At 33.4% G+C, this 16,523-nt stretch overlaps 1 protein-coding gene, 1 long non-coding RNA gene and 1 other non-coding gene across 3 annotated transcripts; 1 reads left to right on the forward strand and 2 right to left on the reverse strand.

Annotated features, from left to right (window-relative positions):
- Positions 1–450: 450 nt before the first annotated feature.
- LOC133200249 (uncharacterized) lies at positions 451–2,039 on the reverse strand. The gene is made up of 2 exons (XR_009722903.1): positions 1,864–2,039; positions 451–1,790 (listed from the first exon to the last, which is right to left on the reverse strand). It is a non-coding gene; the product is annotated as an uncharacterized LOC133200249 (long non-coding RNA).
- A 6,508-nt stretch (positions 2,040–8,547) lies between these two features.
- Positions 8,548–8,711, forward strand: LOC133200269 (U1 spliceosomal RNA). The gene has a single exon (XR_009722909.1). It is a non-coding gene; the product is annotated as a U1 spliceosomal RNA (small nuclear RNA).
- Positions 8,712–13,319: 4,608 nt separating this feature from the next.
- Positions 13,320–15,366, reverse strand: LOC133200093 (uncharacterized). The gene is made up of 4 exons (XM_061335828.1): positions 15,363–15,366; positions 14,158–14,248; positions 13,643–13,981; positions 13,320–13,428 (listed from the first exon to the last, which is right to left on the reverse strand). The coding sequence occupies exons 1-4, from the start codon at positions 15,364–15,366 to the stop codon at positions 13,320–13,322; spliced, it is 543 nt and encodes a 180-aa protein (XP_061191812.1).
- Between the last annotated feature and the right edge of the window lie 1,157 nt (positions 15,367–16,523).

Here is a 16,523-nt window from a genome sequence, read left to right on the forward strand (position 1 = left end):
TTCAGCAACTTAACAAAGGGTTCAGATATCTACTTCTGTGTTTTATGATGGCTAACGCGCTAGCTCACCCATCTTTTTTAAAAGATAAGCTTGTATTCATTATAACTGTAAACTCTACAGTGTAGGCACGTGCCGTTTTAGAATTCACGTGGTAAAATAAACAGATCTAAGACTGCTCCAGTTCGTACGACCCTTGATTTTCCGGCAGATTCTAATTACGTTTATTTTGTTTGAGTAGATAATATTTCTGTTTCTCAAACTGCTTACATCAAGTTCATACCTTATTTCTTAATGACATATTGGGTAAATTTGGATGAAAAAGCACACATTTTGCAGCCGTACTGTCGCTTTAACCAGTTCAATACACATGTATATAAATTGCGCTCGATTCACATTGCTCCAAAACTAATCAAAATGCCTGTATACATATGTTACAAAACAACGACTGAATTTTGAAATTCATAATTTATTTGGTGATAAGACTTGGGGTTTGGCTAATCTATAATACTAGTATGTTTGTAACAAATTATTGCACTATTTGTATAATACAATGTATAGGAAATGCATTTTTGGGCTTTATTTAATATAAGCGAATAATATTAGCAAAAATCTATAAATCAAAAAGAAAATGATAAAATGTACAAGGTACAATAGAACTTGTATACGAAAAATACGCATGCATTCTCAATTTTAAAAAAAATGAATTCAAAATTTAAGGATTAAACTTTTATAGGGAGACATGGTGTCTGCATTAATCTTTGAAAGAAAAAAAATGATTATTTACAGAAACACTGCACAAGTGACACAAAATTTTCTAGTAATTGCGAAAACTAGACAAAAAAGTTTCAAAAAAACTCAATGCATTGCAAACTATATACAATTCAAAATATATCATTGGAAGAGTGAAATATCGTCGTATAAACTAGAATGTACATTATTATAAACCAATACACTGTTATTCCGTACCCTCAAAATACATGTACGCAGTAATAAGTTTATAATAGTATTCCATTAGTCCAAGGCATGCACTTATACACTGTGATGCACGTTTGCATAAAATCATACATAATAAATATTAGAGGGTTTTTTTTCTTGCAAATGGGGGGGGGGGGGGATTGCGGAAACAGATGCATCTACAATACTATCCAAGTAACAATGCTCCAAAAATTTTTAACACTTTTGGTGATCTTTGTGAAACTACAACAAGAAAAAATATCAACAAAGCTGTTTTTTCTTCCTCAAAATACAAACGAAAGTATGTGATAATTTCAAGTGGCAAAGAATGCGGCGTTGTCACAAAACAAGCCCTCAACCGATAAAAGCAGAAATCTCCATTCTTGATCGGATTTCGTTTCCGAAGGTCCACACCTCACCAATGCACGAAAACTTCGGATTAACGACAATGTCTGCAAATGCAACAATTACAAAATCGTCACAGCGATAAGCGACAAAGAAATCCTTGGCAGTGCGCCCCACAATGGTATTGGGAGTCGCCCGGAAACAAACGTACCTTTCCTCTCCGAAAAACAAAGCAAATATTGGTTTATTTAACACCACATAGTTTTCACTTAAACACCGAACAATAGAAATGATTTCGTCTTGTGGAATGTTTGGATCCTCACTTGCGGCCATACACTTCCCCTTTAGATCGTAAATGGCAGCTCGGCGGACATGTCCCTTACCGACAAAAAGATTCATCATGTCGGACCAGTCCATCGGTTTGTTCAGATCTATCTGCACTTGATCCATGCTCAAAAAGTTGATCTGTCTGAGTCAGCGATTCCGATAATCTCCAACGGTATAAAAGATTTTATTTAAAGTTCACCACTGACACACCTATGTATATTACGAATTTGTATTTACCTGTTTTCTAGTAGGTCAAGTATGACAGGGCCAATGTAATGCTTGACGAATCAACTCTGCCTTGTAGACATATTCCAAATACCTGCTCCCACGCTTTCCAGACTGCTGAAACGTGTTCTATACATGTTCAGCAACAAACAAAATGAACATGTACATCTTTATAGCACACTTGTTACTCATTATATCAAACTGGGTGCAATTATCACGGTAATATATTAATACATGTACTAGGTATGCATCCTGTTTAAAGATCCTATTTTACATGTAATTGCGTTAAATCTATGAAATGAATGTTACTGATCTAATATCCCCTAATGCAACGTAAGTAGATAAACTTTGTCCGTTTCTATTATAAGCAAACGTGGTTTCTTATCGACCTTGCATTGTAAAATTTCAACGGATTTACTCAACAAAAAGATTAGTTATAATTTACCGTAACGTTTATTTTCACTAACACAGCTTTATTTATTGTAGAAGTGTCCGTCTGTCTGTCTTTAAGAGAGGTGCATTGTGGGATAGAACTGTTAGGATATATTAGGTGAAACCTTGCAGTAATGATAATTAATGAGAGTGACAGACAGATAATAATTTACTGACAACATCAACTAGTTTTAATATTGTAACGGGAATCCAGAAAATTGAAAATTATAAAATATTTTTTGAAACTGAAGGGGACATAAAATATTCTACTAAAATCATGCTTGGAAGAAAGATTAAAGAATAATGATATCTGGATCAGAGATATTCAAAATGAACTTAATAAACTGGGACTTGGCTATATATTTGATGCAGATTTCAATGATAATACTTATAATTATATGTTAGTAAAACAAAGATTCCTTGAGGTGAATAACCATACTATGATTTCTAATAATTGTAACAATGCCCGTAGCCCGCTATAACAACATTTGGTTGATAATTTTGGTATACAATATTACTTGCATAAAGCTATTAATTATATGTACAAAATACAAAATGCTAGAAGTAGACTATCTGCCCATAATCTACATGTTGAAACTGGTAGATATGTTAATGAAATTAGAAAAAACAGATTATGTAAAATGTGTTCTTTGAATGTTTTCGAAGACAAATTTCATTTTATTTTACAATGTCCTTTTTATCACGACCTTAGATCTAAGTATTTGACAAAGTATAAGAAATCCAGTGTTTGGAAATTAATTCAACTTCTAAGTGTACAAAATATAAAGGAACTTTGTAACCTTGGAAAATATTTAAAGAATCACTGTCTAGTTAGTAGAGTATGCCAGGGCATCAACGATAATTGGAAACGTGGGATAATTTGCATAACGGGCGAGGCCCGTTATGCATAAATTATCCCACGTTTCCAACTATCGTTGATGTCCCTGGCATACTCTACTAACTAGACAGTGATTCCTTATATTTCCATTTCATTGTGAAATAAAATTGTAAATTTAGATTTTAAAAAATGTAAACTAATAGATTTAAATTACACGAGGCCTCACATGTCAATTTCAATAGTCCCCGCCCACTGACGTCAAACACAAAGACAATCGCACGAGAATTACATGCATATTAGGCCTTCTTAGCGTCAGACACAAAGACAGCCGCACGAGAATTACATGCATATTAGGCCTCCTTAGCTCCTGACTTTTCGCTTGGTGAAATTTGCATTCCGGTAGAATGATCAAGAAATCAACTCAACTAACTTTCAAAGAGTTATCACAGAGAAAACAAATAGAAATGGAAATATTTATATCAAGCTTCCACTAGAAGAATGAAACATTTGTAAATTTTTAGTGTTTTATAATTACAGTTGCCTGTTAGAAAACACGTCCTACATAGTTTACTTGCTATTTATTGATTATGCTCACTCTCATATTGTTATATTTTATAATATTGTATATATATTTAGCTATTCCTATATGTAATCTGATGTGTGACGCAGAGAAATAAAGAACTTGATCTCCAAGCTTCATTAAAAATGGCAATCAAATTATTATCTGTCTGTCACTCTACAATATTAATACTAGTTGATGTCGTTCCCATAGACTTTTGGTAGAATATTTTGACATTTTGGACTGTTTTGATGTTGCAAAAATGTTTTATGGTGGTGATGATTGTAGGTATATATTTCGGCGTATTTAAAAAAAAGGGGTATTTCAACTATTCTACAAGAGAGTTTTTATGGTCATACTGGGAATCTTTTTTTTGTACACAACTCTTCATTGCCCCGTTTTTCACATGTTTAACACTGATGCAACTGAAGTACAATGTTACTATTGAACTTTTCAAAAGGGACTTAATTTGTTGTGAAAAACGTACAGTTACAAGAATTATATAGAAACTTTCTCATGTAACTGCTTCATTGTACCAAATTTAAATCAAACTAGATGCTGTCATAAGACAGTAATACTCGCACTAAGGTGTTTGCCTCTAAAAATCTGGTAAGCAGGGAAGAAGCACACATTTAAATCAAGCATAAATTGCCCAGTTGACATGCAACCCATATGGGCCTCTTAAATAAATATTTCATTACCAGTCTGATATTACATAATTTCATAATGTAAATTCTGCTAAAGAGAGAATTTTTGAAAGATTTGTGTAAAAAAAAAAAAAAAAAATGAGGGGGTGGTGGGGGTGGGGGTGGTTAATTTTTGGCCCATAGTTGGAACTTGTTGAATTTATTGTCAAAACAATTATTATTTTAGTGCATAGCTTTTTTGATGAACTTAAAAAAAATAGATACCAAAATGACAACTTGTGCAAATTTTTATCGGTATTTTGGTAGGAAAACCCCTTTCCAAACCAACATCCGATCAACTTTGTCAAAAGTCAACCCCGCACCCACGATACACCTGTTTTCCTGTCATAGTTGGAATAGATAACACAAACATATGTAAAAATAAAACATTGTTTGTAATTACAAATGTACACCTTTTTTGGAAAATTTCTGGACCTGTGCATGGCGTTGGAATTACGTCACACTACGAGCACTACTTTTACCGTTATCATTACAGTGCTACCTCGGTATATTGCCCTCCGTTATATTGCCACCCTCGCTTATTGCCAGGAATTCTCGAAGAACGGATTTCACCCTGTGTTAATACACCCGTTATATTGCCACCCCCGCTTATTGCCATCCGCCACTGGTTTTGGGAAACAAAAGGTCAAATTATGTAAGGAAAACCCTCGGTAACAATGCCAATTATCTAGCGCGTGTCGGTAATTTGGACACCACACCCGTGCTTTGACAGTGGTTGCGGTGAAGCGTGACTGCCTGGACAAGGAATTCAGCTAAATTAAAAATAATCGTTGTATTAAACTCAAAATTAGCAATGTCTTTGGCGTGTGTTTTTAAGATAGAATTATTTCATCACAGAAATGAAACGTCAGGCGAGAGAAAGCGTACAAATTTAGATTACGAAAAAAAAAGATTGATCAACAATCGATCTATTTGATCGTAAATGGCCGATTATTGCTTATATTGGATAATGCACAAAACCATAATAAATGCAAAAATTCATTTGCGTCCCCTTAGATTAAGAAGCCATTCTATCGATCAAAAAGGAAACCCCATATCTATTTTTAGACTACCATAATTCCGCACGTGAAAATATTAAGGATTCCGTTAGCCCTGAAATTTTCTTTAATTGTCAGGCATTGTTTGATTGATTAATATCAAAACAGAATCGGAAGAGTACACAGGTACTAGCAAACATGAAAATACATGTTTAATATAACGGGTTGACGAATTCTGACATGTGACTTACCATTCGTCAGTCATGATGCTTTACCAACCGAACTTTTTAACTGATTCAGAGACGGTGAAATAATCTACTTTCGATTCAGATGAAATTAATGATAATTCTCAAAAACTTTTTATACCAAGAGGCTATAACGGCCACCGACATTTTTGGCATCAATTCTTAGAGCATGACGAAAGGAAATTGATGCGTTCAGTATTCTGATATTTTATTTCTTTTTAGTCAAAATATTGTAAAAAAAAAAAATAATAATAATAATAAATAAATAAATAAATAAAAAAAATAATAATAGTGACCTTTTTTCAACTGCCCTTATACACACATGTGACATAAATAGATTGTAACTGAAATAAATTACGTAATCTATTTATTTTGTTTTGATAACCCACTGAATTGTAATTTATAGCAGAATTCGTTATATTGCCACCCTCGCTTTAATGCCAAAATCTGTCTTGGACAAAAGTTGGCAATATACCGAGGTATCACTGTATTAGATTGCACATGATGTATGTACATCACTATTACCTTTGTACTAATGGGAATATTAATAGTGTGTGTTTTAAATAAAGGATGACTGCACTTAACGCCTGTTTTTGGGTCTTTTTCGGTTGATTCTGTTGCTTTTATATCTAAACCTTATTTCATTTTTGTATGTTTATGAAAGAATCCTGTCAATTTGGAACCAAATTTAAATCTTAAAATGATTTTAGACTGTGATACAATAAAATGATTCAATGTTTTTTCTCCTTACTGCTTTCCAAATATAGTGAATTTACACTTACCTGCCCTTGATTGAACATTAGATATGCATGAGAGGTGGAGCTAACATTGTAAGAATGGGTCTAAAATTAGACTTGATTGTTTGGAAAAAAGAACGTGATCACTCTTTACAATCTCCCTCTCCATTCTGTATGACACAAATACACTTCTGACAAAGGTTTCAAAACGAAATTAACAATATGAGCACATCAATGTAATTAAAGCAGATTTTATATCAATGCCAGATGACTTAACGTGTTCGAACACAGTGTCCTAGTTAGCAGAAAACATGCTACCTTACAAGTCACGTGACGGAATTTAGTATTCACAAAGTTACCTGAGGTAAGAAATCACGTGGTGAATTATAATATTCAACATGTCACAATCCTTGGTTACAACACAGAGAGCGAATGTAAGAAGAAGCAGTTTTTTCTCTTTTTAACCGTCAGCGCATGTTTGTCTATTAATCTCCTTTTGACACATTATTATTTATGCAAATATACTACTACTGTTAAACGTAGAACAATAGACAAACATGCGCTGACTATGTATAAAAAAAGTCAGTAAAAAAGTGGGCGTCCTCATTATCGAACGGAGATTCAAGAAATTGTGATAACCCCTTCCTTTGAAAACAGATTCGAACTTCATAAATACACACTTTTATTAAATGTAATTACATAAAGTTGTAGATTGGATGTTGACCATTCTTGCAATGAAAAGAAAAATGCTTGTTTTGAAAGTTTATTTTGTCGCAAATTTCGCATGTCCTTAAGTGCAGTCATCCTTTATTATTCTATGAAGTTAACAGTACCTATAACAGACGGTAAGTACATTAGGAATACATGTATATTATTTTAAAAGTTTAGTATAGAATGGAATAAAATAATCAGAAATAAAAATGGTTAGGGGCCTATAGTTTGAAAAGGGTCAAAGATCATTGGAATGCCACATGCAAATTATACATAGAGGCAAGTCCCTGGGGTCATTCCCACTCTTTGGGACCAGAAACAATAAAATAGTTTTCATTAAAGCAAAAGCCCCTAAGTCATCTTTGTATTATGACACACTAAATCCCGGAGGCCATTCCCAACCCTAAATATATATCTTGAAAATGGTTGAAAACTTCTCCACTTAAGCATACATAATATTGTTCCTTGTGTCATTATGCATTAAATGGTATATTTAGGTTATGGCCCCCTGGAAGTCATCCCCACCCCTGAAACTGGAAATGGTCATAATAGGGACTTGTGTCAAAAATGTGCCAATGATAATCCGACATTTCATTCTTGTCTCCTTAAAGTCAGCCCACCCTCATAGAATTAGAAATGAAAATCATTCATAGACCGGACACTTAAATTTTGTGTACATGTACATTTTAACTATTCGAACTCACGACCTCCCGATCACGGAGCGAATATCTGGATTGTGAGTGCGACGATTGTGAGTAAATGCGAATCTGTGTAAGGTATTTATTTTGAAAACAAATCTTTTTGAAAAAAATGCAGGGCCACACTGTTAAACTGAAATTCCAGCAAAGATCAAGTATATCACTTTAATTAAAATTTAACAGTATTGGTTACTTACAAAAAATAAAATGAAATAAAATATTTTAAAATAAAAATATAATTTTAGCTCATTGACTGTAAGTGCCAGATTTATTGTACCTATTAAAGTCTATTGAACATATAATATTTATTAGATTTTGAGATTGCTATGGTTTCTTGCAAGAGTTGTCTATCTTGTTTTAAGTTTCGTTCCTGAAAATGATTTATTGAATCAAATCCATCAGTTTATTTCTTATAATACAGCATTGACATACAGAAATACAATTTATTAGTTTTATTAGTGAGGAAATAGCATAGAAATAATTTTACAAGTATTTATATATTTTCACCTATGTTCAGGAAAGATAATCAATATGTTTGGCATTTTGTACTCGGTCAGGCAATTTCAGTAATATAATATTCAGTTCATAAACAAAATAGGAAAAGCCTTGGATAAAACATTTAAACAATAAAATACAATACATTAACGTAAATATTTAGATTTAAATAAACTAAATATTTTTTTGACGACATTGGTCAAAAATTGTATATTTCTTTTTTACTTTATAATACTCATTAATTTTAAAAACGACTGATACAATTATTATAAAATGGCTCATCAAGCTTGCTTAATCATACTTACCTGGTGCAGGGGATACCATGATCAGCAAGGTGGTTCCCCCAGATCGAGGCCTTACCATTGCACTCCGGTTTGGCTGAAGTCTGCGATAACCCCAAATGCGGGTTACTCGGGCACGTAATTTTTTAGTGTAGGGGTCTGCGTTCGCGCTAACCCCTGAAAAAGCAATATGAGAGATACTTATAGCTCAGATAAGTAGAGCTGATCCGGGGATCACGTAAGCTGGGTTTAAATCTTAGCTTAGTCATAAAATTGGGTTTACTTGAGACGTAGTTTTGTTGCACTCTACAAAACTGAGTAAGATTTACCAAAGCTTGACCGACTCAAATTAAAATTCGAAAGTTATTTTACAGCACTTCAAAATAAGTTCTTATATAACTGTTTGAATCTCAAAAGGATATAATTTAAAAACAAACATGTAATGATGGTAAATTGTTAATTATACCAGTCCGTCCGTCCGTCTGTCATACTTTCTTCTTAAGAGGGCTGGGTGGTCGTGGCCATTTTTAGACTATATTGATCTCCTTTAGAAGAAGAGCTCCATATAAAGATATACAAAAATGATCAAATTTTAAAACTAAAATGTATGAATTTTTTCTTTGCCAAATGATAGTTGACAGCTTAAGATATCATATCTAAAAAAATAAGTTATATCTGATGGTTAATTTGTTGACCCCCCAGCCTCCTTAATCTAACTACACCTACATTTTAAGCAGAATTCAATTAATCTTTTGGAATAGAATAGATGGTGTCCTATATATAGATGTGCAATAAGGTTTTTTTTTTATTTTCAATTTAACCCTAGGGGCAAAACAGGGGGCAAAAAATGACTTTTTTTTCTACAAAAGCCTGATTCGCAGAACTCCTCCTATATTTTTACGCAGTAGCCTAATCATCTTTTGGAAGATGATTGGTGGTGTCCTGTAGATGTGCAATAAGGTTTCGGAATTTTTATTTTCACCCTAGGGGTCAAATGGGGGTCGAAAATTATGTTGTTTTTTTTTACCAACCTCTTGTTCCCAGAACTCCTCTTACATTTTACACACTTACAACAAAGCAAAATCGTCAGTCCCAGATACTTAGTAACTATTATAAGCGCGTTTTACTGTACATTCCCATGTTTACAAAACTTTGATCCCCTATTGCGGCCCCACTCTTCCCCTGAAGGTCACGATTTGGACAAAGTTGAATCTACACTAAGTAATGAAGTTTCACAGAATTTTAAACTTTTCTGGCCCATTGGTTCTTGAGAAGACAATTTTTGAAATACCATTAAATTTTCACTCATTCTTATCTCCCCTTAACAGAAGGTATGACTCTTCATTTGAACAATTGTTTTACACAAGAAAGAATATTTTATATGAGAAATAAAACTTTGTGTTTGTAAATATTTCATCACACCTCTAGTGTGTTTCTTGTTATTTTAACTAAGATAATGATTTAATCCTGACTTTTCAATTTTGTGCAGGCCTATATATAATTATTATACCTTAAGGGGTATGTTTACCAGTTTTCAACAAGCCAGGTGATTGTTCACAGTGAGTACTTTCCAAGCCTGTTGAAAATATTTATCTTGAGCAAATTTATAGGAGTTCCGATAAAAGACTTCTGGCTGTTTCCTTCTTTAATTATTGATATAGATCAAAGACAAGATAGTGAGTAAACTTTTTTTTTTTTTTTTTTTTTTTTTTTTACATTTCTGGGAGGGATATCATTCTTGCTGCAGTATGAATTAGTGGAAAATCCTAAAAATTCATCAATTTAAAAAAAATTGTCTTATCATTCCATTTTAATTTTCAAATAGATGTTAGAGAGAGAGAGAGAGATTACTCAAAACTCAATAGGGTTGGCTGGGAAATACCAGTGGTGGGAATTACCAGTGGTAAATACCGGTATTTCCCGTTCTGGGAAATACTACAAATTTTCTCTAAACTGGGAAATATTGGGAAGTACTGGGAAATACAAAGTTAAAGTTTTTTATTTCTTTAATTCATTCAATCTTATACAAAATTCAAAAATAAAATAAACGTAAAAAAAGGATGAATGATATGGAATATGTCTCAAATTGTAATGAAATACATTCAGAATGTATCACTACTCCAAGTCCCCTACCCACAAGCATTCTGAAACATTTCCATGGCTGTATAAAACTGAAGTTTTCCAATTCATGTTTCATATCAGTTTTGTAAAAATTTTTAAGTTTATTAATAACTATAAATCCAAGAACAAAAAAAATCTTGTTTTACTCCTTCTATAAAGACTATGGTTATTACAATCAAACATGTTGTTTTAACAAATTGCTCTGGACAGTTTTGTTCTCCTGTTTTGAGATATAATTACCTTGAGTAGAACTAAAAGGCTTCTTCTTAGGTTTGATATTTATACCATACTCTACATTTAAGAATTTACTTAGATCCTTCTTAAGTAACATAAAAAACCCTAATGGGATCTTTGGGTTCATTTCATGGACCTTTACAGACTACAGCTAACTTAAGCATGAAACAAATGACACTCATGACTGCTATATGAACAAATGACACTCATGACTGCTATATGAGTATGCTGTGTTATGATTATATAAAATTAATTACTTGGAAACCAGATTTTTTTAATCAGGGACAGTGATACCAGGAAGATATCTTAGTCAATAAGGTGTCCTACATGTCAATATGAATGAAATATGTAGCTATTTCTTATTTCCCAGTATTTCCTGGGAAATACCAGTAATTCCCGGTAATTACCAGTATTTCCCACTGTCCTGGGAAATATGAGTATTTTCCCAGTTTTTTGCCAAACTCAATGCTGAAAATTTAAAATTTATACCCTTGTCAACATAGTGCAACTTTTATCTATATTGATAAAAATGTACATAAAAAATGTATGACAAATAGCTAAATCAAAGTCTTTTGAATAGCAAAACCAAGCTGTATCAGTATAGCTAATTCAACTACAGAGCTTAATCAATTGTAAGAGATTGTGCAAGACCGCTTTTAAGGTTCATAAACCCTCTGCTCACTTATATAAAATGTTGATTTCCAAAAGAAATGGGTTTTTTTTGTTTGTTTATTGTTTAAGGTCCCTCTCGAGAATTTTTCACTCATATGGAGACGCCACCACTTGCCAGTGGAGAGCTGCAAATTTTGACCTATACTGAGCACTCAGGGCCATTGAGCAGTAAGGGATCTTTTTCGTGCCAGCACCTACTGGTACACGGGACCTCGGTCTCATCCGAAGGACCGGTCTCCACGTCCCTGAGTGGGAATCGAACCCGCGACGTAAGGATCAACTCCTTACTCCGCGACTCTAGAGCAGACGCTCTAACCACTGCGCCACGCGGGCAACCCCAGAAGAAATGTGTTTTAGCCAGAAGTAAAATAAAAACAATTATAGCATAGCTTGTGGGGGCAAAATTGGACAAAAAAGACACTTCAACGTGACCAATTTATAAAGGAATAATAAACATAAATGTCAAGGGTTATCTCTCTTTTCAGGATATCCATGAACCTTAATTCTTAATCATTCTTAAAATATTTATATCATCATTCCTGATTCAAAGGAGAGCTAGCCATATGTCCAAAAAGTCCATTATCTATTTATCTTATAAAGACACATGTATCTTGTGAGAAGATTAGTAAATAATGATGACAAGTGGGAAACGGCCGGGTTAATATTCACAAATTTTAGGCGTTTTCAACATTTAAGACCATGCAGACATAACTCTTCCCCTTTTCCCCCTTCCCAGCACCTGGCTCATTTATGTATACAATTATTTATAACTGGTTTTGGTATAAAACAAATTGTGAATAATACAAAATTTACATGTACACAAAGTTAAGTGGCAAGTTTCTGAATGATTTTCATTTTCTAATTCTAGGAGGGTGGGCTGACCCTAAAGGGTCCTGAATAAAATGTCAAGCAGATTATCACTGACACACTTTTGACGCAGGTCATATTATGATCATTTCCAGTTTCAGGGGTGAGGATGACTTCAAGGGGTCATAACCTTTATACAATTTAATGCATAATGACTCAAGGGACAATATTATATATAGTTAAGGGAGTTTTCAACCATTTTCAAGATATATGATCAGTTGAAGTTGTAGGGGTTGGAAATAACCTCCGGGGGTCATGACCCCATATATCCTATTTAGTGTGTCATAATACAAAGATGACTTAGGGGCTTTTGCTTTAATGAAATCTATTTTATTGTTTCTGGTTCCAAAGAGTGGGAATGACCCCCAGGGACTTGCCTCATTGAATAATTTGTTTAATTGTGAGATTCCAATGATCTTTGACCCTTTTCCAACTATAGGCTCCTAACCATTTTCATTTCTGATTATTTTACCCCGTTCTAGTTGCCCGCATGGTGCAGTGGTTAGAGCGTCTGCTCTAGAGTCGCAGAGTAAGGAGTTGATCCTTACGTAGCGGGTTCAAATCCACTGCGGGACGTGGAGACCAGTCCTGCGGATGAGACTGTATAAACTGAGGTCCCGTGTCGCATTAGGTGTTGGCACGAAAAAGATCCCTCACTGCCCAATGGCCCTAAGTGCCGACCATAGGTTAAAAATTGCAGCCCTCCACCGGCATGTGGTGGCGTCTCCATATGAGTGAAAAATTCTCGAGAGGGACGCTTAAACGACATACAAACAAACAAACCCCATTCTATACTAAACTTTTAAAATAATATATTCATAATGTACCTACCACCTGTTATAGGTACTGTTAACTTCATAGAATAAAAAATCCATTTAAAACACACGCTAAATATTAATATTCCAACTGGTAATAATGATGTTCATACACCATGTGCAGTCCAATAATGATAACAGGAACATCTGGTAGAATCGTGTCTGGAAGATCCGGATCCTGTATGGAGCTATGAAATGAAAACAAATTGTTTGTTTTAACATCTATTTTGTCTTTTTTCAAATGTGATAGTAAACAAACATGTAAAAAAACTTTTTAGTATCATTCATTGACTCATTGTAGTTTTCATAATGTAATGCTTTAATATTACATGTAAGAACTCATATATATATATATATATAGTTACAACTCTGATGAATATTTAATAGATATTGTAATCTTACTGTTCAGCAATTTCTTCATCGTTGTCCTCTTGCCCTCTTGACACATCAAAGGTGGTAGTTAGATTCAGAGCAGGCTCAGGTGGTGTGGGGTCCACATCCTCAAGGTCAGAGGCAGGCTCAGGTGGTGTGGGGTCCACATCCTCAAGGTCAGAGGCAGGCTCAGGTGGTGTGGGGTCCACATCAGAGGCAGCATCAGGCATTGGCATTGCAGGTTCAATGGTGTATGTCCTGTTGAGGTCTGTTGTGTTACCTCCAGCACTGATGTTGGACATGTTGAACTGCCCATATTCTAAGTTGACATTTCCCGAATCCTCAATGTGGGTGGAATGAGCAGGACCACTGTATAAAAGAATACATAGGATCAATTTTCATAAAGTTTGACACAATTTATCAGAAAATAATTACTGACTAACTTAACTGAAATTAAGAAGAAAGACTTTTATTCAAAATCAGTTTTATTTTTAAAAAATCATTGGACTTTTATATTTCATTGAGGATGTCGTGCAATAATTTACCTTAGTGTTTCTTCTTCATTGCATCTTGTACAGGTGAAATTGATGCTTTCATCACTTCTCATCAACTGACGGTACTCTTGTTGAGAAATACCTATTTAACATAAAATATGTACTGATTATCTTAATTTTTTCTGCATTGATTTTCTGTAAAAATACAGGTAATGAGAATAAATTGCACTTGAATATATATATATATATATATAGAAAGTTTTTTAGGATGTAGTGATATTTTCATTTTTCATATAAAGTTTTACTAATAAAATTCTTTTAATATGAACATATATACTGTATATTTAATAAATTTTAATCTGACTGTAACAAGATAATGTCTTTAACATTAAAGTTATTTCTAAACACCTTTGCTCTGATAACTGTAAATTGCTTTGATAAGACTGAAGGGGATATGTTGCTTATTGTTAATTGCTATCAAAACATGGATATCCATAGAAATATCTGTGTATATACACATGTACATGGATGATGATAAGTGTCAATGGTATTCCAGTTTTATAAAAATGCACAATATAGTAATTGGAAAAATTCGACTACTTATAACATTTTTTTCACTTTTATCATCATATTGCACATTTGCATTCTAGTCACACAAATGTAATCAGATATTGTTTTACACTTCGGAAATTCTTTTTTGACAATTAATGTTTTTTTTGGCAACACTAATTTTTTTCGGTATATCATTTTTTTAAACATCATCAACCATAATCATAACTTGATTATACAAAAGTTACTATATAGTCCACATTTAAAGCTCAATACATTGAATATTATGAGGAAAGTCTTTATTGTCAACATAAAGCATTTATTAGATATTTGGCAGGTATTTAGACACTATCTAAAGACATATTCATTTTTTGTATATCATGAATGAAATACTTCTTAAACTTAACTAACTTCCTAAACTTAACTAAACTAAAATATTTCAAGCAAACTTTTCTATTATTGCATTATACATGTACACAGGTCATCATAAAATATATATTTAATTACTAATACACACTCTGAGACAATTTACCCAATCTAATTCAGTTTTTTAATTCTTAATACAAACTTGCCATAAGAAGATACTTATAGTCAAATACTATGGTGTAATAATTCAGTTTGACAAATTTCAAATTTTATTTTTAAGCATTTGGAATTCAATTACTAACACTAAAACAATTTCTATTATTAATAAAAATAATACATACCCATATTGCACACTCTATGTTGCCATAAGCTGCAACTGTCACATTGGAGGGCATGCTGTCTGGTAGACACCTTCCGCGAACACACAACGCACTCGTCAGAACCCATTTCGAAAATGAATAAAATTTCTTTGGTACCATTTTAATTTCTAGCATCGCAAAAAAAAAAATCTCCTTTGATAAGCAATTATTAACATGCATCAAAGCGGCTATAGGGTGGACAGAGCAACCAATTACATCTGCGTAAAATTACGCCTAATTAACAGGGTATTTAATTCCATAGTGTTGAAATAACAAGTATATTGTTGAAACAACAGTACACTATTACATTATAATAATTATATTGAGAATTTAATAGGTTATTCAATTAAATTTTGATTGAAAGTCAAAAATAACACAAGCGGTATATTTCAATTTGTAAAATCATCACCAAAGCAAAGTTTTGCTTCGTGTACTCCGCGTCACTAGGGCCAGGTGGACTACAATGGATTCAGGGCGAGTCTGCCCTGAATCTGAGCCCATTGTGACGTCGTATTTCGCTGCGCTTCCGGTGTAGAAGTTCATTATGACAGTATCAGGGACAGCATCGATTGTAATCCACCTGGCTCTCCTGCCTTGGCAAGGATGAGTCAGGGGACCAGGCTAAAGTGTGAAGTGACTTGACGACATTTTCAATTATGGCGTCATACATTTGTAGTTCAGAGAAGTGAAGGCACAGAGTACACTGTGATATTCTCTGGGAAGCCTTAAAGTACTTAACGCGATATTTCTATGCGTGAGTTACAGTATACACAAAAATGGCTTTCAAATCAATTTCACAGTTGGCTTAGTAGAAAAGCACAGCAAATGTAAATAATATAAAATATTTAGCATTATATATACAATATTTCATAGCATGTCCTTTCATGAAATACATCGAAAAACTTAATTCATTACTTTTTTGTCAATTTAGTCAATTATCAAACCTAATATACTGATATGTATTAGTGAGAGCTCTTCCACTGCATCAAAAACTTTTCACCTTGCACTTTCCTGTGACCTTGACCTCCCTTCTCTTTAATTTGTATTTTGCTTAGTTTTAAAGAAACAATCTAAGATATTTTTATGTAAGCATGCACTTATAGATAATTTTGTGAGAATTTATCATCTATATCCATTTTTTTA

The sequence above is a fragment of the Saccostrea echinata genome, unplaced genomic scaffold, assembly GCF_033153115.1.
Source record: "Saccostrea echinata isolate AGI-Se365-2 ecotype Australia unplaced genomic scaffold, CSIRO_AGI_Sech_v1 ptg000037l, whole genome shotgun sequence".
Classification (NCBI taxonomy): domain Eukaryota; kingdom Metazoa; phylum Mollusca; class Bivalvia; order Ostreida; family Ostreidae; genus Saccostrea; species Saccostrea echinata.